The following is a 24,818-nucleotide window of genomic DNA, read 5'->3' on the forward strand; positions in this document are numbered from 1 at the left end:
GACGACGCGACGTTTCGCCTCGGCTGCCGATCGATTTTCCGCAAAAGAAAGTCGTGCGTGTCTGTCTCCTTGCTAACGGCCGACGATATCGCGAAATTCGAACTGATCGCTCGATAAACCCACCCCTCTCGCACTTTCAGATCTCCGTCTGTCCACCCACGACATCGGAATTCGATGTTTCGCGCCCCGCTGCACGTTCTGCAACGACGCGTCTCTCCGGAGACTATGAAAGCACCAAAAAGTCGGATCACTGGCGAAATCAAATTCAGGCAACCCTCTAACAACGCAATCAACGATTAATCAACCCGTACAAACGAAGTAATTGGTCCGTGTTGCTTTATGAAAATTAATTGAATTTATTTCGATTTCGTTCCCATCGAATGGCCGAATTTATATTCAGTCATTTTTCTTTGGACACGTTTTTACAATTTTAATAATTGTCAAAAGAGGGAATTTGAAATTTGTTAGACAGTGTAATTGTTCTGGGAATTGTTGAAAAGGAAACTTTGAAGACCATGCGATTTAAGGGTTGCCTGCATTTGGGAATCATTCCGAGTAAAAATTAACTCCTGCAACTGATGCACTTTATTGGTGCGAGGTTTAAATTTGTTTACTGACTATTTGCAAAATTGCAGGGATCAATTTTCTTCCAAACTGCAGTCAATTATTCTTTTAACCTTCGTGTATGATCGAAGAAATTGAAAATGTATCTATGAAAGTTCATTACGATCCTATTATATTGGCGATTCTTAACCCTCGTCCAGTTCGTCATTAATTATGAATTCTGAAAGAATAATCTTCCAACTCTCATACGTTCCTCGGGAATAGTTGTACAAAATATCCTAACACAATGCTTCATCCATTTTCGTAACAAGAAAATTGTAGTTCGTTTACAGTGACTCACAGACATTTGTTCACAGAAAGCTATTACACCTATTTGTCCAAAGCGTATGTAAAAGCTGAAACACTACATTATTAAAATGGTGTTGGAACAACAGACGACAAAAATGTACACACTGGGATCGTTCAAAACTGATCACCCTTATACACATGTTGCACAAACGTGTGAGTCACCGCATAATTTTACAAATCCATTCTACAACATACAAAATTTGTCTTGCACACAACCAGAATGAAATCGGACATTTTTCATAATTTATAAAACAGAAAATGAATGAACTTTCACCCCGAGGAAAGGACTTTCACTCCGTGGAGATTAAACTTTCATATCATATTAATTGTTCAACATTCAGTCTAATCTGAATAGAGAAATTAAAATTGGACTTATCGAGGGACGAACGAGGGTTAATAAATTCTAGTTCGCCCCGAACAGGTCTACATTATTGCTATATCGTGACTGGTGCTTTGATACTCTCCGATCATTCATTAAAAACGGAATACAAAGCTCGCATTTAGGAGCAACACTAACTCCATTCTGTTTCGTCGACAGTTCGCGGTTCAAAACGATCGCCAGAGTAGATTCGAGGTTGTTTCGCTTACCCAGAATACGTATGCTGTGGCTTAAGATGACGGAAGTTCCGTTCTGTAGCATCGACGATGACACACGATGTCAAGTTCTTTGACCTTTCGGTGGATTTGTGAAATTTGTCTCGGTTGCGTCGCTCGCTGGGTTGTTTCAGAGATTGGTCGATTGTTGGAGAGAGTTTTCGTTGGCAATTTTCGTAATCGCTATTGTTGTTGCGGAGCATTTTGCGGATGGTAGGAGTGAAGAGCGGAAGAAGGGAAAGGTGATGAACTTGCGCCGTCACCGTTGAAGCTATCAAAGTTCCTACCAGACCGATTCAGACTTGAATTGACCCATTGTCCTCGACACGGATCCGGCAGCCCGAAAACGTTCGCTTTCCACTTCCTGGCCGACGGGAACGTGAAATTGTTCGCCTAGCCGTGAACTTGCACACTGTCTTCGCTCCTTTCAAATCTGGCGACGTGGCCTTCGGCTGCGAAACAGAATTTTTCATAGTGATTATTGCTGCGAGTTGAAATCCCAATTGTTGCAAACTGCAGCCCCAAATAATCGAAATTCCTTCTAAAATCTGTCTACGTGAATTTGATATTTAATCGATACTCGACGCAAAATGTCCAATTTTATCTTCTATACCACTGCTTCGTTACCCCCAAATCATTATTTAAACATATTCTTCAAATACCTTGAACAGTATATTATTAATGAAAGTTTAATGCCTTCATAGCTTTGATCATGCCATGAAGCTGATATAGTCTAAAGTACTTCAAAGTAGGCGAAACTTGAATTATGTTTGAAGTAACTATACAAGTTTATCGAGCGAGCTTGAAGTTTGTAGGAGGAGCTAAAGAGAATTGATGGGAGGAGCTAGAGTGGAAGGAGGAGTCAAGTAGAAGCGATGAGATGAAAAGCGTTTCGATCTAAACGATGTACTTCCAGAGGAAGTTCAATCAATTAATTCAAACCAACCGAGCAGTCGAAAGTTTTGTGTGACAAACGCACCAGTAACTTTAACAATAAAGTGGGCGGAGTCAGACAATGTTATTCGCGTACTAGGAATACCAATAATCTAGATTTCGAATCAACCGTGGCTTTTTAACTGTAACAAACAGATTTCGACAGCTTTGTTCAACGAGAGCAGCAAAAATCCTGATCTCAAGGACACAAGTGTGTCCTGCACAGTAGTAGGCGGAGTCTGGCCCGCCCACTGGCCCCTCCCCACTCTCCCCAGCGCTTCACAGCCCTCGAACCCGCTCGATAAAGTCCCAACTAGATTCCCACTCATTTAAAACGCTCCCTGGGCTCTGAGAGGCCCAATGAAAGGGTGAAATACCTCCTAGAAGTATAAGTGAGCTCGATAAATGTACCTGTCGGTCAGCGAGCGTGTCGTTGACCCGTAGCTCACAGTTCTCTCCCCGTTCTTAACCGGACGTGTCGACGTCGTTGCTGCTGTCGTCGTTGTCCCTCTGGCAGGCGGACTCCAGGTGTTTGTTCAGGTATGACTTGAGCGCGAACGACTTGTGACACTTGTGGCACTCGTAGTTCTTGTCCGTTGAGTGTGTCTGCATATGGGCGCGCAGGTTCGACCGATCGGCGAACGCTTTGCCGCAGTGTGCGCACCCGTACGGTTTCTCGCCGGTGTGACTTCGCAGGTGGCCTTGCAGCAGCCAAGGCCGCGAGAACTTTTTCCCGCAAACGCCGCAGCTGTGCGTCAGCTTGTGCGTCAGTACGTGCATCGCGAGGGCGGGCATGCTGACATACGCCTTGCCACATTGGATGCACTTCTTCGCCGATTGGGAATCGATGCTGCGGTGCGTCTGCTTGTGCCGCGACAGGTTCGAAGACGTCGCGTACTGCTTGCCTGCAAATCACACCATAGCTTCCGTTAATGGGCGGGGCCTCGTCAGAACCATCTCCAAAGATGGACATTTTTTGGAGGACTCTATGAACTTATGCGGAATTGATTGTACAGGACCATTTGAGTGTAGAAATTAACTCTTTGAGAACGAATGGATCATTTTGGAGATATATTTTTTCCTACGAATGGGCGGAGCTTGTCCAGAATCCAAACTATATTTAAACAATCAATGAGATTGTGGACGTCGTTCATCATAAAATTAGTATTAACCCTTTGCACTCGGATGTGCAAGGGGATATTATGAGTCTAGAATCGATGGCTCCGAGTGCAAAGGGTTAACACTGAGAGTCATGAATTAATATGTACATTCCCAAGATCTGGGCTAGGTCTGGATCAGTCTTACGTTTACTTCACCGGGGAAAAAACAAATGGATCCTCAAGATGGTAGCTGTTCGAACGAACAGTTTCCCAGCAACCAGTAAATTAGAACTACATACCGCACTCGCAGCAGACGTATCGTCCAATCTTCGAAGTCTCCGGCGCCTCGACGGGTTCAGCCTCCGGTGTTTTCTGACTGTTGTTGGTCTTCTTGTTCTTGGACCTTCCATCAGCCACGAGCAACGTGTCATAAGTGTAGCTGGCAGGTTTGACCTCGGCCTGTTCGATCACAGTCTGCACCTCCTTGTCCTTCTGACTGGGCTGCGAATTCGGATTGTTGTTCTCGATGTCGCTGCTGCACTCGGACGTTGGTGGGGTCAGAGGCGGCGCGGATTCGATCGGTGTGTGTTGTTGCTGTTGTTGCGGGGGTGGTTGGAGGGGTTCTTGAGTTACGACAGGTGTGCACGGGATGGACGGGGGGGCGTTGTACGTCAACAGAATCTCCTGAACCGGCGACAGAGGGATGAAGACGCTGCCAGTCTGTTGAACAATCGTGGAGCTAGGCTCGTAGATGATGCTAGTCGTGGATGGTTGCTGCGGCTGGGGATGACTGTAGACTGCGGAGCTGGCCAGGTCGATGGTGTTCACCTGGTAGACGGGCTGGTCCGATTGGTACACCGACATCTCTTGAATGTCCGTCGCTGGGGACTCTATCACGCTCTGAGCGACGCTAGGAGGCGGCAGAGGTGGCAGAGACCTTGAGAGCTCCAGCAGATCGTGGGCAGCTTCCGTCTCTGCTGGAGAACGGTCCTTGAACATGGAGGAGACATGACTGGTGGTCACGCAGCAGACCGATCCTATCCTCGAGTCCGTTCGACTGTTTTCTAGGTGGTAAGGTGTAGCTGTGCTCGAAGGTGGAGAAGGTTCACCGGGTGGCGAATGGTTGATGGACGAAAATTGCTCCACCACGGTTCTGCAAGGTGACTTGAGGATCGTGAACGGGCTTGAGGAGCTCTTTTCCCATGGCGTTTCCGTGGTCTCCACGATCGGGGTTGGTTCCGTTGGCGGAGGGTTCGTTGAAGATGCTCCTGTTGTACAGATCACCGTCGTCGCTTCCGTTCTCTCGGATGTTGGAAGATTATTCGCTGCGGTCGACGGGGATGACGCCTCATCGTTCACGTCGTTGGCCTCGGATGTTCTTTCCTTGATGCCAACTTCTTGGTCGGGAGTCTTCGTTCTTGTTGGCGTTGGCTCCTGCGACTGGGTGCTCAGGTATTCTGGAACGAAAGGAGGTAGTTGAAGAGGCGTATAGGGTACAGACACTGTTCCTTGATTGTTTGTCGCAAGAATACCTTCTTGTTTCTTAACGACTTCTCTGTGAAACTTTTCGTGACGCATTCGGGACACTTTTCTGATTAAGGGTCGGGTTATACCAGGCAGGTCAGACGCTGAGGGGGTCCTATGCTGACGCTAGGCGTCTGACCTGCCTAGTATAATCTGACATGGCACTGACATGACCAAACACGGCACCATTTTAATTACATTTTGTTTCTCGTCCGCGGTTGATCATTCGGACACTGAATGTGTTTGCTCCGGGTGTGCCGACTAAATCAGGCCCTAGTACACGATTGCTACGGTACTAACGGAACATTTCGATGGTTCCACAGAAATATTGGAATCACCAATCGGCAATTGAGCTTCGATCAGCAAAAATTCGAGGACCCGATGACACCCGGGCAAACAGCAATTACAGGCGACCCATCGTTCGAGCTTCGACCCCCGCGGACACTTTTCGAGGAACACCATCCTGAAGAGAGAGGAGAAGCCTGGCACTATTAACTTCCTCTTCCCCCTTCGAAAGAAGAAGCGGTATCGATCCCCGGTTCACTTTATGCGTAGCAATTAAACTTTCCACGGAGCAGTCTCCGAAGGAAAACGAGAAGCCTCGTGAAATTTAATAAACTCGCCCCTCCGAGGGTTGGGGAGGGGGGAGGAGAGCAGATCGGAATTTCGTTTGTAATAGAAAAACTTTACAGCGAGCCTGTTTCCGTCCGATCGGTAGCGTCCGGAACAAAAGAAGTCAGAACCGGGAAAGATGGAAATCAGTGGAGGAAGGCTCCTGGAAAAATCCGAAGAAAGAAAAGAAAATATCAGTCCTCTTCGTAACGAAGCTGGGTCGATTTTGATCCAGTAAAACAAGCACGCTATCCCCAGTATAATATGCTCGTAATGAAACAATATTTACGATTATAATTATTGGAAGAATTTCCTGGGTTGTTTCTTAAAAACGAAAAATGTATATGATAGAAGAGTTAACGATGTTTGACAAAAAGATAAAGTTCTCCATTATGAAAATCTCGTTAGTGAAGAGTTCAATGATGATAAAAAAACGAACGGGTCAAACAGCCGAGCTAAGACCGGGTCAAAAGTGACCCAGGTTCCTGGTACAGTGGTTAAGGATGGGAGAAGGCCACTCGATTTCTCGATTTGACTTTTTAATCGCGATTTAACGAGAACGAGCTCCGTTGTCGGCGTGTGCCAGCACGGAAGAGTGTCGAACCTCGTTGAAGAAGCGCAGGGGTGGTCGAGGGGTGGGGCGGAGGGAGGAGGGGTGTAGTAGGTTGGGATCGTGGCTGCTTGGGGACGGGATTATGACGGCAAGTATGTTGGAAACGGGGTCAAAGGGGATGAGTGGATGGCTAAGGAAAGTGTAGGAGCGAGCGGATATAAAATTTCACGATAACTCGGTTATGAAACTGCGCGTTTCATTTCAACGCCGTCCGACATCCTGCGAGGCTGCTTCCGCGCGCGCTTTCGCCGTCTTCTCTCTTTCTTTCTTTCTCTCTCTCTCTCTCTCTCTCTCTCTCTCTCTCTCTCTCTGCCTCCCCCGGAATCGTTCTCCCGACGCGACGGTTCTCCCGTTGTTTTTCTCCCTGTTTTTCTACCCTCTTCCACCCCCGCAATCTCACCGCTCCGCTGGAAAACTCTCCTCGATTAGCGCGAACCGGTTATCAATGACTCCGCCGATTCCCCTATTACCGCGTCCCCCGCCAGTCGATTTTTTCCTCGTTTTTTCTATCGTGATCTCGATGCTCGAGCAACTACTCGCAATGCTATTCTCAACGGCGCAAAACTAGTTTCCCCAGAAGGAACGAAATACGAAGTTCAGTATGAAATTCGCATTTTTGCGAAATTCCTGCGATCCCTTTGATTTTTTCGCGATTGGAAACTTCAATCTGGAAATTGGAAACGCGCTCTGCTGCCTGTACCTCGAACGGGGAAATGTGTCAGATTTTTTTCTCGGAATTTTTGCGTTGGATTTTATAGGCGGTACGCGTACGTGTAGATCGAAGACTGATAATCAGATTTTCCTCTGTAACGCGTCGCGTCTATTTTATGCGGTGAGTTTTAATTTGGTTTCACTGCACTCTTTTACCCTGTTTTTGCTTCTCGTTTGACATTTCATTCATCAAGACAGTTTTAATTACGTTCTTTCCAGAGCAATCGCGAGGATTGGTAATCAGATTTTCCTCTATTACGTCGCGTCTATTTTATGCGGTTTAATTTGATCTAAACACATTTTTCACTCCGTTTTCGCTTTTTCTTTTGTACACATTTCATTGATTACCGAGTCTTTTAACGATTTACTGTATTTAAAACAAGCTTAATAACTTTTTTTTAAACAACAATCCTGGAAAAGGTTGTTAGACCATGTTACTCAAGATTACTCGTTGATTTATCAATGAAATTTCTGCAGCTATGACATAAGGTATTAATTGTTAGTCGGACTAGGATTCGAAACAGAATCTAAAAGAATAGAATTTCATTTCGAAAGAAACGAATAACATTCATATTTAGGGTAAGGAATCTATTTACTTATACTTATTTTTAAAGCATAATGAATATTGAAAAAGAGATATTAAATCTGTTTCTCTTTTTCAATATTTATTCTGCTTTAAAAATAAGTATGATTAATATAGGCACAGTAATTGGTACCACCACAGTAATTGAGTCCCTTACCCTAGTAGATTTTACAATTGCCATTGCTTTTGAATAATTCTTTGAGACACGTTCAGCCTGTGAATCATGAATGTTCAAAATTTAATGATCCATTTATAATTTCTCAGACAGCTGGCAGTCAAAGTGCGGAATAATTCCGCGAACATCCGAATCAGCGAAAGTTCCTCTGCGAAAGAAGAGTTCAGGACGTCCATCGGGCTGTCTTCCGGTTGTCGGCCATCTTGGCTCGTGCAGAGCGTGGCTGTCGCGCACGCGAACTTCCCTTAATTTCCCGTGGCAACAAAAAGCGGCCGTTTAATTATCGTTCATAATGCTGCTCGCCGGGTATTCTCGGTGGAAGTCGGTGGAGACGGCTGTGTTCCGGTCGCAAGACGAAATTCAAAGTCTGGTGCCGTGCAGTTTCACGTATGATTGTCCCGGTTTTCGTGGCGGCGACAGAAGCGTGCCTCGGCATTGTAACGAGTCTTAAGTGCGGTCGTTGCGGCTCCATTAACGTCTCCGGGGCAAGTTTCGCATGACACTTTCCCATTCACTCGATTATGAACACGAACCCGTAAACCGAGCCGAACAAAACGGGGCCGCGCCGTTGAAACGCGCGCCCGACAATCCGGACAATTAATGCAGTTTTCCTTACGAGCGACAAAGCATTATCGCGAATTATGGCAACGGCGCCTCGCGGAATTGCCAACCATCGAGCATCACGAGAGAACGTTTTCGTGTCTTTCGCCGCTGTTTCACCTTAGAACTTAGGAGCGGGGGAAATCGAACACTGTTTCGCCGGTGGTACACGTGTTTTTGGCACGAGCGAAACGCGACTCTTATCGCGATGGTTGCTGACCATCGGCGTCGCACAACTGCCGTGGACAAATTCTATTTCTGTACCGCTAATGCGAGTGGAATTTTTGCGGACGTTGGTTTCTTGTATCGATCCGTTGCGATTTGCTTGATCAGGAATTTACGAAGATTAGGGTTAATCTATTTTTTTTAGCGATTTTTGTTTCTCTTGAGAAACATTACACATTTTCACTTTCCTCAAGAAAAATCGTTTACATCCTACCTCGCTAAAATTCCAGCAATTTACATGAATCGTCATTTTCATGGGGTGATTTTGTTCTTTAAAGTTGTATTAAGATAGGAATAAAAAGTTATTGTGATTAGTTTATTGTAATTTATTGTAAAGGATTGTGTTAATTTATTTTCCTGAATTTTGCGGTGGTTCAAACTTCTTTGCAAGCTAACAGGTTGTTCGTGTCCAGGATTTTGTTTATTTCTTGTAAGCTACAGGCTCTTGGAATTTATTTTCATCTTTTGCTTGGAATATTAAGTGTTTGAACATTGAGGTTGATAAGGACACGCCTCAAATTGTGTAACAATAAAATAGGACATGAAGTCTCAAGTAGAAAACTAGTTGACTAGTGAATCAATGAAGTAAAGAGTTTTCTCGATCAAATTAGCTGAAAGTAGATGAAGAACGAAGTGAATACAAAATACCGAAGGAAGTATAATTACAAGAAACAAAATAGCAGGAGATATAAAGTGGTAAAAAAGAAGCGTTTCACTGTGACCGACGTAAATGAAGAATAGGGTGAATGCAAAGACGAAGAAAATATTGCAAGGAACGAAGCCCGAGAGGATAGAAGGTAGAAAAACGCAATTTCCTTCTAAATAAACGAAGTAAATACAAAGTAAACGCGGAGTGAAGTGAATACCGGCGCAATGGAACTACAATTGCGAGAAACCAAACTGAAGAGGATACAACATAGAAAAAGGCAATTTGCCAGCAAATAAATGAAATAAACTCAAAGCAAAGGAGAATGAAGAGTGAATTTAAGTACAAAGCAGGGTACAATTGACGAGTGAAGTGAACGTAAGACCAGAGAAGGCGAAATAGAAAAAGGTATGAAGTGTAAGAAATCCAATTCGTTCCTAGACAAATGAAGTAAATACGAAGTGAAGGAAGAACGAAACTAATACAGGGACAGATCAATAATAGCAGGAAGCGAAACAGGAGAAGACGTAAAGTATAAAAATGATCGAGGTAAATAATTTTCTTACCGAACGATGTAAATGCGAATTAAAAGAAGGCTGAATCGAATAGAAAAATAAACTAGAAAAAGAGAATCTCGACGCTAAACCAACAGTATAAGAAGATTAACGCGAGAAGAAATCAAAGAACATTGCAAGAGATCGAAGAAGCTATAAACTGGGAGAAAAGGAGTTGGCTCGTAAACAATAATTTTCTCCGAAAGCAGCAGATTGAACCTTCCGAGCAAGCTCTATTTCATCACGTGGCAGTTTCTTTTTGTTACGGGTAACGTTCCAGTAACGCTGTTGTGCGCGTAGCGCAACAGCATCGATTACCCGGCGTCTACGAGAAAAACAGAAGTACTGTTGATGCTCGGTAGCCGGCTATATCTGATCGTATTTTCCACGTTCGACTTGCGTTCGAACGCGCGTCTCTCCTGCCATAAGGGCCGTGCACGATACGATCGTTCCGAGCGGCGCGCGACCCTGCGAAAAAGCTGTCTCGCTGCGTCGCCGATGCGACGCTCGCGATTCGCGGAAGCGACTCGCTCGCGAAGGGGAGCATTCGTATGCAGACATTTTTCTTGGCCGCGACGAAACACGCGGCCCTCTCTGCGCGCCGCACCAACACGAGACCCACGATATACGAGCGCCCCCCGGTGAATCAATACCGCGGGCCTTTGGAGCAAACAGCAACATTCACATTAATTGGACGTAATAGCCGCGGCCAAAATATTGATTACTATACGCATTCTCCTTTCCGCGTTTCCCGATCGCGGAACCACAGACCCCGGGGCCTCCTCCTCCTCCTCCTCCTCCTCCTCGCCACGATTCCCTCGACGTCTCGGCTTCTACTCTAGAATTCTAGATTATTCCGCGCGAGGAATGGCGCCGGCTCTAGCCTACACGTCAATACACGCCTCGCCGTCCCAGAGACACGGATCGCTACTTTTCTCGAAACACAATTGGCTACGACGCTCGTCGTTATCCTAGTTTTAACTGACATGTCGCAGGAATTATCTCCGGCTACGATAGATTAGGAAAATACGAGCTCTAACCTTGAGGATGTGGTCTGAAGGAGAAGGATCATCCTTAGCGAATTTTTTGAAAACCTTATTGAATTTATTGGGAAATATCTTTGTTACCATTTTGTAGGAAATATATCGAAGTACGTTTACTTAAAGTTTCGTTGGAAAATATTCATGTTTGTAAACATGGTACCCAATGAAATGAAGATCCTTGGAAAATGTCTTTGATCCAATTTTTTTAAATGATTTTCAGCATTCTTTTCTTCGGAACTATTTTTCAAGAAATAAAGTTTTTTGGACAGTCTCCACACCTGAATGATGCTATTGGATTATACTTCAAGCAATCATTCTTATTTCATTTTAACTTTTTCAACGCCTCCACCGATGAGTTACAAATCTGCCTGTTTGATCATTCAATATTTTTTAAGAGCTACAAAGTGGTTATAAAGGTATTCCATAAAAAGTAACATTTAAAAATTGTACCTTAAAAATGACCTTCTAAATTATGTTTTGATCACACAGGTGTCGTTTCTGTTTGTTCAAATAGTTCATAATTTCATTTTTGATGCCCACTTGGTTGCTAATTTATGGCTCTTAAGATTGGTTGCTATTTACAAAAAAATTATTATAGCGTTCGCGAGTTTATACAACTGGAGTAATCGCGAGTGAAAAGAGGACAGAGTTACTTAACACAGTTACATCATAGATGAATATTTGATTTTATGACGAGCGAATATTTTTAAGTACCGACGCTGATGGCTTCGGCGTACCACAAGTAGGTTTCCAATAGAATTTAATCGACGGATAAAACGGCAACATTGGCAACATGTCGGGACCAAACATTTTCGTACATTAATGCGAAATACCCGATACGCGCAATCAGATGCAATCAAAGCAGAGAAACCTTAAATATTGAATAATACAGCCGCATTGGACGAAATTTCAAAGTGATCGACGAAACATTGCGGTCGACACTGTATCTTATGCTCCTTTTACGTTCTCAAAAATTAGGGAACGAAATCAACTTTGTCAGAGTAGCTTTAACGTTGAAATTGGCATTAACAGCGACCAATTTGCTAATTCCATTCGGGTGTAACCATTGGATTAGGATTTATTCTCTGACTACGTCAAAATTTATTTTCTACAGTCTAAATTCAATTCTACAGTCTAAATTATTTTCTAAATTCAAATTATATGTTCGACGAAAATAGCATTGAACTCTTCGTTATACTACATTTAGATCACTCGATTGAAATGAACAAAATCTTCCATAAAATAATTGGATTAAGCCTGTAGCAGGTGAATCAAAGTATTGAGAAGTTATCAAAGCAATTTAACTTATTTATGTCTGTGTTAAAGAGATTCTTAAAAATTTTTTTAAATTTCAGAAAGTTATGATACAGTGTTAGTTCAACAGCAGGAGATTAACCCTGCTAATGTTCTTCCAATGAATTGATCAAAAATTGTTTAACCCAAACCTAAACATACTCTACACATTCCTAGAGTTTCACAACCTCTAGACATTCCCTGTGAGCAATATTCCCCATCGGGTATATCCTGCTAAATTTTCCAAAATCAGTCGATAGAACAATTTTAATTTCAACCCCTTAGTTAGGACAACCGCAAAAATTCTACGACGTACCCACATCCTCAAAGTTCCACAATGTCCCGAATCTGGAAATCAGAAATACCCCTCAGTGCTTAAATCCCCAAAGTTCCCGGAAAATCAATCGAAAACAGTATGGTGTCATAGCGAATCAGTGTCGCGTCCCGTCACCCTATGGCTCGAAGGAGATCGAGTACCGCGTAAGTCGGCCTAGCACGCCGCCAAGCCGGCCTCATAATGATCAAAGGGTGGTAGCCGAGGTAGTTAATGGTTCGACGGGGGTCTCGTACCTTGAGCAACAGGGGGTGCAACGCTCCCTTCTATGGGCGAGACTGGTATCTTCATGGTGGTTGGCGATGGCGTCCTCCTGTCGCGACCCCAGCTCTCGAATCCTCTGGCAACGCTGCTGACATACTTGTTGCACAGGGCCTTCTTCACCATATAGCAGCGCGGCATCTTGGCTGTCCTGGACCGGTGTCCTTCAAACTCTTTCTTTCAGAAATCAACAGCACCAGAAGCTCGAAACCACGGGGCTAGAGTCCTTGCTCGCGACGAACTCCTCTTCTCCGGTGTTTGCGGGCCACCGGGTGCATCAGTCCGAAGAATCTCTTGCCTCACGATCAACCGAGTCCCTCGATCTTCCCTGAATCCCTGCGGACTTGCTCTTTTCAACAGGACACTGGGTAGACAGAAGAGACAGGTTCAGGACGATCGTCTTTTGCTCTGTCTCTTCGAGTAAAAATGTCGTCCTGGTGGTCTCCGCGGAGGCCACCAGGATCTTCGCGTCTTTCTCGATCGTTGATCGACGGTCTCAGCCGATCCTGGCCACCACGTGTCGCATCGTCCTCTTCGTCTACCGATCGAGGCTCCCCCTACTTTCCGGCTCTGTTCGATCAAACACGTTCGAACGGTACCGATCGCAGCTCGGATCTCGGGAACGGCTGTCGCTGGTAAATCTCCAGAGGAATCGGTCCGGGATTCTGGGTTCCCCTATCGATATCGATCCTCGTCGTAAACTCTTGCAGAAGGCTCGCTTCCGGTTTTGTAGGTTATACGCGTGCCGACGCGTCGGCGAACGGCCGGTATTTTAATTCTAGATGTCGTTGCACGATCGCTGAACAGTTTTCGCCTGTGCAGCTGCTCCCCGTGTACCTACCTCCCTCCTCGCGTCTCCGTGTAGAATCGACTCCTATGTACAAGCGTGTATATACATGTATACGTTCGTATTAAAATATTTTTCGGCGAGGCGTCCGGCTAAACCAACCAACCGAAATCGGAAATCGGCTGTTAGATACTTATACTCTCGTGGTGCTGGATAAATCGGAGCCGAGGACGCGCGGACAGATCCTCTTCTTGTCTTGTTTTCTCTCTAGCTTGCGTTTTACCTTGTTTGTAGTATTGCTTTCGTTGTATTCACGGGTGGAAGATTATGTCATAACGACCCCTAAGCTGGCTCGATCATGTTCCCCTCTTATTCCATCGGAAACATCTCTCGCTTATCGTCTAGCCTTACCCTAATCCTTCGATGCCAGCGTCCTCATGCGCGTTCACATTGCTCTAACGTTCCTTCTCTTCTTCTTCGACGTCCTCTATAGCTACAGTCTATGTCTTGTATTCTATATTACTTAAATTCGTATGTACAAACGTCAGGTCAGCTATGTTACACGCCTTTCGGTCAGTCTCTCAACGCGGCAACTCTTTGAACGATCAAGATTCTTGACGATAGCTTAGGAGACACTCCCGGCTGGTCCGAGCGGTGGTCTATTCCACCAGCAACATCCTCCCGGACAAGTGTTTGAACGAGTCTCTGGACAGTTTAGGAGAGTATCCTAGCCGGCCGGTCCGAGCGGTGTTTTATTCCATCGGCGACGTCCTCTTGCTCCGGGATAGCCGGGCGTGTCCTCTTCCGCGTTACCCTCATCTCGTCGACCAGCCACCTGTGATCAGTCCTAGACACCAACAATCACCTGTCCCAACGATACCAATTCCGCGCAACCGATCCGGACACTTGTTGAAGACCTTGTCCACACTAATCCCGTACCGCGAGACCGTTCATCCTACAGGTCTCCCGGAAGTCTTTGCGGCAATCAGGCACCAGGAGCCTGGGGTTCAGAGTCGGACAGCTCGGGTTCCGGTGATAGAACTGCCAGTGCTTGCGAGCATAGCGTCTCATCGAGTCCCAGAAGAGTACCGGAAGAGCGTCAGAAGATCACCCCGAAGAGGAACAACGCGAATCTGTTTGGGGGCTCGAGAATTGTTCGAAAAAAGCGAAGGCGTAGATAGTGGTCGAGCTGGCTGCGACGCGCGGATCGGGTCAGCCGTTCAGCCGTTTTATCTTGTCCGTTGGTGGTTGCGTTGGGTCTGGCCTGGGCTTCGGGTTCCTTTTCGAAAAGCTTTTGGCGTCCGTCTGTCGGAGGTGGGCGGGTGTGCCTTTTGCAGGGACGAGCAACAAGTTGGACAACAGGTCCGCGATGTTTGTGTATCCGTACGTGTGCGCTGTCGCCTTACGCGTGTTCGTCGATAGCTCCCCCTTCGTCAGGGTCCTCTTCAGCCTTTCTTCAGCCGCGGCGTCTTCCTTCGCTCCTCCTCCTCCACCCCCTCCCCCCAAGCTTTCGGGAGAGGAACGATGGCCGCGGGGGGTTGTCGATGATTGCCCACCGAAGATCACCGTGGAACAGGCTACAAACTTCGATGCTCCACGCGATGGGAGGCTACAACTCTGCCCTCGTGCGGCTGTTCCTCTGCCTGGGGCTTTCGCTGCACGTTTCCCTCAGTTTCGCCCCCCTCTTGCTCTCTTTCTCTTTCGCTCTTTCTCCCTCTAGCCACCGGTGTGTCCTCTTCGATTAATCCCGGCGAACTCTCCCTAGGGGAATAGGGAAGGTCGACGACGTTGAAAACTCAATGATATATCCTTCGTGCACTGGACACACGCGCACACACGCAGACACGCACGCACGTAACCACGGACAACGACGACGACAACGACGATGACGATGACGACGACGAACCACCACGACGACGAATCCGAGCACCGAGCATCAACGAGGAGACACGAGCAACCGCTGGAGACCGCTTGGCCAACCCCGGCAAGCAAATGCTAGAGCTGCTCTCTCTCTCTCGCCTCGGCGGGTACGCTGGCTGGACGAACGGACCGAAGACGTCTCTACCCAGGACGAAGATCGAAGATGAAGATGTACCACCTGTGGGCGCAGAAGCAACAATTGTCCGCCGTGTATCGCGGTGGAGGGTAGCCCGACTACATGACTCGTACCGGGTGTGGCTGGGGTGCAACTGGCAATGCAGCGTCGTCGACCAGCGTCGCCCAGCGTCCTGGGCGCCTGCGTCCTTTCCTCCTCGGCTTCGTGCAGCTCCTCTTCCTATTTCCCTCCCCTGGAACCACTCTGCCTACCATCCTTCTCTCTCTGTCTCTCTGTCTCTGTCCACCCTGTGAAAACACCTCCTCCGCCCCTCGATAAATTCTCTCTCTCTTCTCCACCCTCTGGAAACACCTCTTCCTAGCTGGGCCTTCTCTTTCCAGCGTTGGTCTCACCCTCTAGGTCTCTCTGTCTCTCTCCTACTCTGTGGAAACACCTCCTCTACCCTTGCTAGACCCTCTCTCTCTCTAGCTATCGTTGGTCTCACCCCTCTAGGCTTGTCTGTCTCCCTCCTACTCTCTGGAAACAGCGCTTCCACCCTCCTAGACTCTCTCTTTCTCCCACTCACACGCTCTCTCCTTCCAACTATCGTTGGTCTCACGCTCTAGGTTTGCCTGTCTCTCTCCTACTCTCTGAAACCACCTCTTCCACCCTCGCTAGATCCTCCTCTCTCTCTGTTCCTGCTGCTAGTCTCACCATCCCCATCTCTCTATCTCCATTCCACCCTCTGGAACCACCTCTTCCACCCTAGCTAGACACTCTCTCTGTCCAGCTACCGACGGTCTCATCCCCTAGGTTCGTCCGTCTCCCTTCCACCCTAGCCAGACCCTCTCTCTCTCTCTCTCTCTCCGTCACTGGCGGCTTGCAACTCGGGGCAGGTCGTTTCTCGGTCTCCCTTTTGCTCCATGCCACCCCCCCGGCGAACCCTGACCGTCTCTCCACCCCTCGCGAGGGGTTGGAACGAGCGTAGGAACGAGGAAGCCGAGCAAGAGGGTGAATCGCCAGGGGAGAACCCTCGCCGCGACGCCGATGTGGCTCTTGCCCATCGATTTTGTACGAGTTCGGGGCCGGAGCAACACCTGTTACCGCGTCGGATGGAACGGAGTCAGAGATGGGGGTCGAGGGAACATGCAGAAAAAGAGGGAAAGAGAAAGGAACGATCATTGGGAAACACAGAGTGAGAGAGAGAGAGAGAGAGATAGTTAGATTGAGAAAAAAAGGGAGGGAGTTAGACATTGGAACTAAGAGAGAAAGAGAGCTATGAACCCCGAAGAGGGACAAAGACAGTAGGAGGGTGCAACCGAGAGAGCTATGATCCCCGAAGAGGGACAGAGAGAGTTATGAGCCAGGAGGAGGTTTCTAGTGGGAGAGAGGAACTTTTGCGGACAAAGGGTGCCGATTCTCGTGGAAAGCTGAAGAGAGACAGTCTTATGATGTCTGATGCAGAGAATAGGGGATGCACGGTCGCGAAAGGGGACAGAGGGTTGAGGTTGAGTGGTGGTCGAGGGTGGCGAAGCAGGATGAACGAAACCGAGGTGAGAATGGAGGATAGAGCAGGATAGAGAATCGCGGGGGAGAGGAGAATGAAGGGAGGGAGAGAGAGAGAGAGAGAGAGAGAGCGAGAGCGAGAGAGTGGGAGGGAGAAAGAGGAGACGGCGGCGAGCAAATAGCGACGTCGAGGAAACGCCGACGCCAATCGATAGCGCCGACCCCCGGCGTCGTGCCGCGTTCGCTGGCAGGGCTCTGCGATAGCGCATCGCTCATGCTAGTCTCTCTTTTTCTCTCTCTTTCTCTCTTTCGCTGGGACCCCTTCCAACAACTCTGTTGCAAGCCTCTTTTTCCCCTGTTTCCCTCTTTCTCACCCTCAATCAAGGCTTCTTCCTTTTTGCCGAATCCAGTCTCCTTCTTACGCTCGCATCATTGCTCTTCTCCTGGAACCTCCTCTCTCTCTCTCTCTCTCTCTCTCTCTCTCTCTCACACTGTTTTCCTCATTTTCTCTCTGTTTTGCTCGTGTTCTCTCTGTTTTCATCGCTCCGTCTTGGTCTAGCTTGCTTTTCGTCTCGGTTCAACGTTTTATTCGGCTAGATGTCTTCTACTGGAAGCTTCACTCTCCCTCCCCTCTCTCTATTTTTCTTGTTCTGCCTCGGTTCCCTTTCTCGTTGTTCTCTGTTCAAGCTTTCATTCGGCTGGGTGTCTTCCCTCTGTTTTGCTCTCTTTCTCTCTTTCTGGTTCTATCGTTCTGTCTTGTTCCAGATTGTTGTCAGTCTCTGTTGAACCTTTAATCGGCTAGGTGTCTTCTCATGTAAGCTTCTCTCTCTCTCTCTCTGTTTTTCTGGTTCTGTCTTGGTCCAGCTCGTTCTCTGTCTCCAACATTTTATTCGGCTAGGTGTCCTCTCTTGGAAGCTTTTTTCTCCCTCTCTCTTCCTCTCTGTCTCTCTGTTCTTGTCGTTGTCGCTCTGTTTTTCTCTCTTGTCGTCATTCTTCGTTGAACCTTTTACTCGGCTAGGTGTCGCTCCTTTTTCTTATCCTTGACGGGGAAGACTACGGCGTTCTCTGTCCGGCCAGCGCCACGTGCTCGCGCAAGAGGGAGAAACCATCCCCCCGACCACCAACCCCCGACGAGGATGGTTTGTATGCGTACCTTATAATCTCGACGCTTATTCTCGGACGTCGCCTAACCGCTCGTGTCGTCTGCGTCGTTCGTCCCGGCGCACCGCGTCGAGAACTATGCACGTTGCTTGCAGTGAACGTGAAATTGAACTTGCTCAGAAAAATGGTTATAGTGCACGGTGAACTGTCAGTTGGTTTTCCGATTTGAATGATGAATAAGTTTAGAATTCGTTCGAAATATTTATTTTTAGGAAAATGGTGGCTTTCCTTAATAATTTTAACGATCATTTCACTGTTTCAATTAGCATCTTCGCAATTTGGCCTAAATGCATAAAATTCCCAATGTCTACAATCGGTGTATTAGTTCAAAGTTACACAGAGCAATAGGACGTAATATAAATTGATTGTTTTCATTTAATTTCTATGAATTAACAATCAGTATTTTAAAATTAAAAAGTGTGTCTACGTGTAATAATATTAGAAACAGTGATATAATTTTTTTGGAATTCAGTTTGAGTCAAAAAATCCCAAAACATAGTTAATACCAGCCAGCTCCTATCACCCAGAACATTGCGGCGCATCGTTCAGCTTTTTCCTGTCCCTGCTACCTCTTTTCCCATCCCCTAACCATCCCCTAACCTCGAAGACCATGAGGGAATCGCGAGGGGAAGCTTTTTGTCGTCGATTTAACGAGCAGGTTGATATTCTTTCCTGATATACTCACAACCGATTTATCTTAACGGATCCTATTTCTTCTTGCCCCTTTTTTCCCTTGTTTTGTTTTTTGGTAAATCGTTTCTAGGGTTGTCGGGGATTTTGAATTCTAAGGGTTGAGCACGGGACTCTGTGGACCTTGAAGGTTTGGTTCGCTCCTGTCGTGACCGTAATGTGCAATTAATCATTGATTTTGTGGAACGGAGACGGAATTACGGTTATTTCCATGTTCAAGGGGTTAATTAGCAGTATAATAACTATTAAGTCCTGGGAAATCATGGTTGTTCGAGTGCCCGATGGTCGGGGGAAAGTTTCCTGGAGCACTTTTTCACGTCGAGATCAGTGATAAAGTAGGGAAACTGATATTAAATCGGTGCTCGGTAATTATGCTCCTCGAGCTGTGCTATTAACACTTATAATAAGTTTTAATTGTCGGCGGATCTACAATTTCTGTGCCTGAATATGTATATCCTGTGTAATTATCGAACAACGTTTAGTTCTTTTAATGGAAAGGAGAAAGTTCGACGACAATGTACGCAGATCCTTGTACATTTATTATTGAATTTTCAAAAATTTGTCAAATAAAACATTTAACAAAATTCTGACTAATTTTAGCTACAGTTCAGATTGCTTTTACCCGAACCATAAATGTATCTTAAACTCATTTTTAATATTTTTAAATTACGTACAATACACCTGTGTTTCTCGTGAGACCATTTTCTGTTGTTAGATACTGTAAAATGTTTCATTTTTATGATCTCGTATTTTATAAAGCGATGTTACAGAGAAAACGCAATATATCAAACGAAAGTGCAAACACATTTTACACAACGATGTGTGGGCATCCTGCAAGGGTCAAATAAATCTGATAAAATGTTTTAAAAGACATTTTAACGCAGACAAGCTTTGGCAAAAATGTTCTAATTACGTTTCCACTGTGCACACTTTCTGCGAGCAGAGCTTTACAAAGGCGATATAAATTGCAACGATTAGGCGAACAGCACGGTTAAAAATCGCACGGTTATTCACCGGCGTGCCATCAGCGTTGAATTAGTATGTTGGCAGAAACGTTTCTCCCGTGGAAGGTAACGTAACCGAGAAGGAAATTTAAAGTCTGGCCCGTGAAAGGTTAACGCGATTGAACCCTTCGCGGTCCGATATATTTTCCAGACCACCCCTTGGCAACCCCCGCGTTCGGGATCGGTCAATTTAATTGCGTTGCCAACCGGGGGTGTGGGGTGAAACGACGTTACAGCGCTCGCGCGTCTGCTTTATTTTTACAATCGGTACAAATGCTCGTATTAATATTTATCGGCCGATGGAACACCGACGAGGTGATTTAAATGGCGGACTCGTACGCCATCCGGTAAGCCGGAAGGATTAAAAGGAGCCTGATTAGCGAATCGTATTAACGTTGCATTCCTTCTTCTGCTTTCGACGTATTTTCCTCGACGTCATCAATTAATACGCGTTCTCCACAGAATTCTAATTGCAAGTAATTGCTTCGTTGTTGCCGTCACACAGTTCGATTTAGAAGTCTACGAAATATGGAAGTATATTGATGAATATAATTTCTGTGCTTAGGGTGGTTTGGTTCATGTCATTTAAGTAGTTGTTGTAAATTATAAATAATATTACTTATATTTTTCCGTTCTATGTTGAAAGAAAATAATTTATGCTCGCATTCGGAATCTTTGCAGTTTTTGTACTGATGTTAGAACAATTCTAGATATTTTGTTATTTTCGAATGAACCCTTTAGTTCAAAAATTACATATACAATTCTGTTTGGAAATTTCAAATAAAATTCGAGGAGCCGCGAGAATTAAATTATATCATGGACGAAGTGTTTGCCGCATACAAATTGTAGTGAACGTCACCATTCCATTTTCCGCGTTCAGTGTCGCAAAAATAATTAATAATGGCTCCGTTCGGACGTACTGAATCAAATTTCAAAGTTCCTCGGCTTCTCGGCGATTGTACGACCACCATGGACGGAGATCTAGTATACGAGCAAGTGGTCTTCCATAAACAAGCTCTCGGAGATGTCCACAAACGAAAACATCCAAGAAGTTGAGATCCGGAGGACCAGTAAGGAGGCCAGTTCGTGTCGTTCCTTCTGCCATGGAAGTTTCCAGCAACTTGTTAGAAAAGCGTTTCCACAGCAATTTTCGAACCTGTTTTCAGTCAAATATTTCCACAGACTCGGCTTCTTCAACAAGAAAATACAATTATTATTTTCTGTTCAAACAGAAAAATATTCTAATCGTGAGATGTTAAACGCAGGAGTCACTGTTATCACTAGACTGCGGATTTCATGAATTTATGGTTAAAGTGAGTGAAACATGAAACAGTAGAACGATAAAAGGCGTTCAAAAGTACCCACAGATTATTGTGAACTTATTAAAATTCTTAATGGAAGGCCGACATTTTTATTTGGTTCCAGTACTCTGTAATTGATGTAGATAATTTGTATTTTGCGTTAAGATCCACAGTGTAGTAAACAAATTTAATATTTTCCAAGTTGTTTTGAAACTTTCTAAATGCAGAAATATGTTGTTAATTGCAGATCAACTGTTTAGGAATAGAATAATTAAGACTTTAAATTTTGTCGGAATATCAACGTCTTCTAGATCTGTGCAGAACCCGAAAATTATTTTATATTTTATGATTAGTTTGAGGGGAGAGTACGAGATAATTGAAAATAGCGGAAATAGCATAATTGAAACTGTTAAAATTTCAACGCCTTCCAGCCATCAGCGTCCAAAAATAACATTCTAATTAATTCGAAGAAAATGCGTTAGAGCAATAATTGAAGATAACGAAAATAGAATAACGTGCTCGGGATCTCTGCGTTCAAAAATAATTGTCCAATTAATTTAAAATAAACGGAGACAGTAGAAGAATTTTACGTACTTTTGTCCCCTTGATTTTTCTTTTAATACCCGTTCGAACATAGGACAGGGATTTCTGTTTAATATCAATTTTTATAAAACGACGCGAGGAGCGCTCACTTTGAAACGGAGTGATATTACGGAAACATTTATTCGCGTCTCGTATATTTGCTAATTAAGTGGCAGAGCGGAGGGGTCGAAAGAATTTACAGAATATTCATCGCGGCCAAATAATCGCGTCGTTGCCTTCCGAGTATTCTAAGGTATTCATTTACCGGAGGTGTAAACGGCGCCGTGGCAAAGGAAAATTTCATTTTTTATTTCTGCACCCTTTAATGGAAAGCTTTTATAGTATACATTACAGGCTTAACTTCTTGCTACTAATATTTCTCTCCTGGAGAAGCAGGAATGCTGCCTCCTCTAGACGAACACGGTATCCTCTTTCCATCGCGAGGGAATTCCGGGAATGCACGGTTTACTAACCTGATAACAGCCGGATTGCTGAAAGAAAATTCTGTGAAACGAACAATTTAAAAACTAGACGATTCATTACACGGAGAATTTCATTGTAGAAGTAATTACAGGCGGTGCTCCGAGTTCTGAGTTGTAAGTGGCGCGGTAGTTGTAGATCGTTAAGTACGTTCAATTCCGACGAACTATAGCAGCATCGAGAAGCGGTCATTCAATATCTCTGACAATCAGCCCTTGCCATGACTTATTGCCACTATTACTTACTCTCGACAATCCATCTCCTGTCTCCGTGTACATCTGCTTGTATAAGTTCTCCATTGCTCAGGCTGACAGTTCGCCTAACTCGTGTATTACTTGTGCGTACATTACACGGACGATTCCGATAATTAGACCTTTTCAAACTCTTTTGCACCAGTAATTATTACTTGCAAACCGGACGGATAATTTTAATCATTCAATTTGTTCAAGCTTCTCAAATACTGTTCGAGTAACTCATATATTATTTGCAAACCAGACAGATAATGATAATCATTCAATTTGATCAAGCTTTTCAAATACTGTTCGTTACTTTCGACGTCAAAATTGCTTTCTAACAAATAAAATTTATAAAGATAACAAATCTGTATTAAAAAAAAATTCACATACAGATGCTACTATCAATTAGTTCAAAATTGTACTGTGTTACCAATGACCTCTGTTGTTAAAGCGACGTTAAGAATATATATAAAAATCCATGTAGTATTCCTTTCCAGAAAGTCAGTAGACAAAAATCCATGTAACATTGCATTCTAAATAGGGAATTAGTAGACAAAAATTCATGTAACATTGCATTCTATATAGCAAATCAGCAGATAAAAATCAATGTTACCGCACTACAGTCATTGCGACGCAACAGACGATTGCTGACAACTTCAAAAAGATATACCTACAAACGCAAAACAATAATCACCGTACAGCGACGCGGAGTTATCTGGAACACCTGCCATCCGTTGCAGGGTTAAAAATTCGCATCGACGGATTAATTATCGGGAACAGTGCATTGATGCATCGCGGAGTGCATTGACGGAGGTCTGAGCTGAGTAGGGTCAACCGGCAACCCCAATTTGGACACCCCAGATGATCGAAATCGGTCTTTCCCGTTCCTTGGGAACCCTCGTATTACTTCCTCCAGTTCGTAAATTGACCAATGGGATTCGAGCTGCTTAATTAGTCTTCGGCCTTGGCAGGCTGCATGTCTGCGTAGCCGGGGCTCGCCCGTCATTCCGGTCCCGGGATACCAGTAGCGTCCGAGGTTGCCGAGCAACCGGTGAATATGCGCAATTACCGTTGGACCGGGCGAGAACGAGCGAACGGACGTCAACTGGGAGTTACCGAGCAGATTGCAAAATAGTATGTATCCCCCAATTACACGGCCGGAGTCGAATGCGATCGTGTGCAAGCGAACGTGGCGACGAGTTCCACGCCAGAGACTTTCGACGCCCGAAGACGTTCCTTCCCGCTGCACCGACGTGTTGCGGCGTTTAGGGTTGCGCTGTGGGTGCTGGGATAACTATACATCCCTCTGTGCATCGTTTTAGGTCCACCTCTGGGCCCAGAAATTGCAAATGTCTTCCTCACAGCCCGCCATCTTGACTACAGCTGCAAAATTTAATTCTTTGCTAGAGTACTGAGAAATAAATATAATATTGTTGAAATATATATGTTGCTACCTCTAGGTTTGCGATGGGGGTGTTGGGATCACTATGAACCCACCTTTGTATCGTTTTAGATTCACCTTTGGGCCCAGAAATCGTGAATGTCTTCCTTACTGCCCGCCATCTTGAGTACAGCTCCAAAGTTGAACTCTTTGCTAGAGTACTGAGAAATAAATATAATATTATTGAAATGCTTATGTTGCTACCTTTAGGTTCGCTGGGACCACTATGAAACTCCCTTTGCACTTCTTTAGGACCACCTTTTGGGCCCAGAAATTGCAAATGTCTTCCTCACTGCCCGCCATCTTGAGTACAGCTCTAAAGTTGAACTTTTTTCTAGAGTACAAAAATAAATAATATGAAAATATTTGCGTTGCGACTATTACAACTGGACAGAAATTTCTTCAAACATGAACAACCTGTTAAAATCGTTGAATAATCTCAAACTAGGGATATAGATCGCAGATCGAGCGACCATTGTAGAATCACTGTTCCGACGTTCCAATCCGCGAAACATCTCCGCGCTCGCGGTTCTTGATCCAACGAAATTGCTTGCGTAAGTCGCGAAACGGCCAATAAGTTCTCCGGCCGTTTTAGAAGCCGCGCAATATGCAGTCTCGAGTTGCCATAGCGATGTAGACTTCTTTGGAAATCGGCGCACGTTCGCGCGCACCTTTCGCGCGGATACCGAGTCTCCTCTACGTGATTTAATCTGCATGGGGAAAAAATGCGACTCGGCCGGGACGTCGGCAACGGATGTATGAATAAGATGATGTCTGTTTTCCACGGTGGGGCTGCGGATGTACCCCCGAGGTTCATTTCGGTCCCCTGGCACTCGGTTGACGATCTTCATCTATGACTACCTCCATCTTGAACGAACTTAG

At 45.3% G+C, this 24,818-nt stretch overlaps 1 protein-coding gene and 1 long non-coding RNA gene across 2 annotated transcripts in view; both read right to left on the reverse strand.

Annotated features, from left to right (window-relative positions):
• LOC143357244 (uncharacterized) overlaps positions 1-24,818 on the reverse strand; it is a 45,295-nt gene that overhangs the window by 12,441 nt on the left and 8,036 nt on the right. The gene's annotated exons all lie outside the window — the stretch shown is intronic.
• On the reverse strand, positions 1,228-14,148 carry LOC143357112 (uncharacterized). The gene is made up of 4 exons (XM_076793356.1): positions 12,689-14,148; positions 3,839-4,996; positions 2,851-3,344; positions 1,228-1,958 (listed from the first exon to the last, which is right to left on the reverse strand). The coding sequence occupies exons 1-3, from the start codon at positions 12,852-12,854 to the stop codon at positions 2,905-2,907; spliced, it is 1,764 nt and encodes a 587-aa protein (XP_076649471.1). The 5' UTR covers positions 12,855-14,148; the 3' UTR covers positions 1,228-1,958; positions 2,851-2,904.

Source organism: Halictus rubicundus, chromosome 9, assembly GCF_050948215.1.
Source record: "Halictus rubicundus isolate RS-2024b chromosome 9, iyHalRubi1_principal, whole genome shotgun sequence".
Lineage (NCBI taxonomy): Eukaryota > Metazoa > Arthropoda > Insecta > Hymenoptera > Halictidae > Halictus > Halictus rubicundus.

Bases quoted from the DNA above. Each gene is read 5' to 3' on its own strand.
- LOC143357112 (XM_076793356.1), bottom strand. From the start codon at position 12,854: ATGCCGCGCTGCTATATGGTGAAGAAGGCCCTGTGCAACAAGTATGTC. The intron at 4,997-12,688 runs GTACGAGACCCC...CTTTCGTTCCAG, and splicing joins TGCACCCCCTGTTGCTCAAG to AATACCTGAGCACCCAGTCG. The intron at 3,345-3,838 runs GTATGTAGTTCT...TGTGATTTGCAG, and splicing joins ATACGTCTGCTGCGAGTGCG to GCAAGCAGTACGCGACGTCT.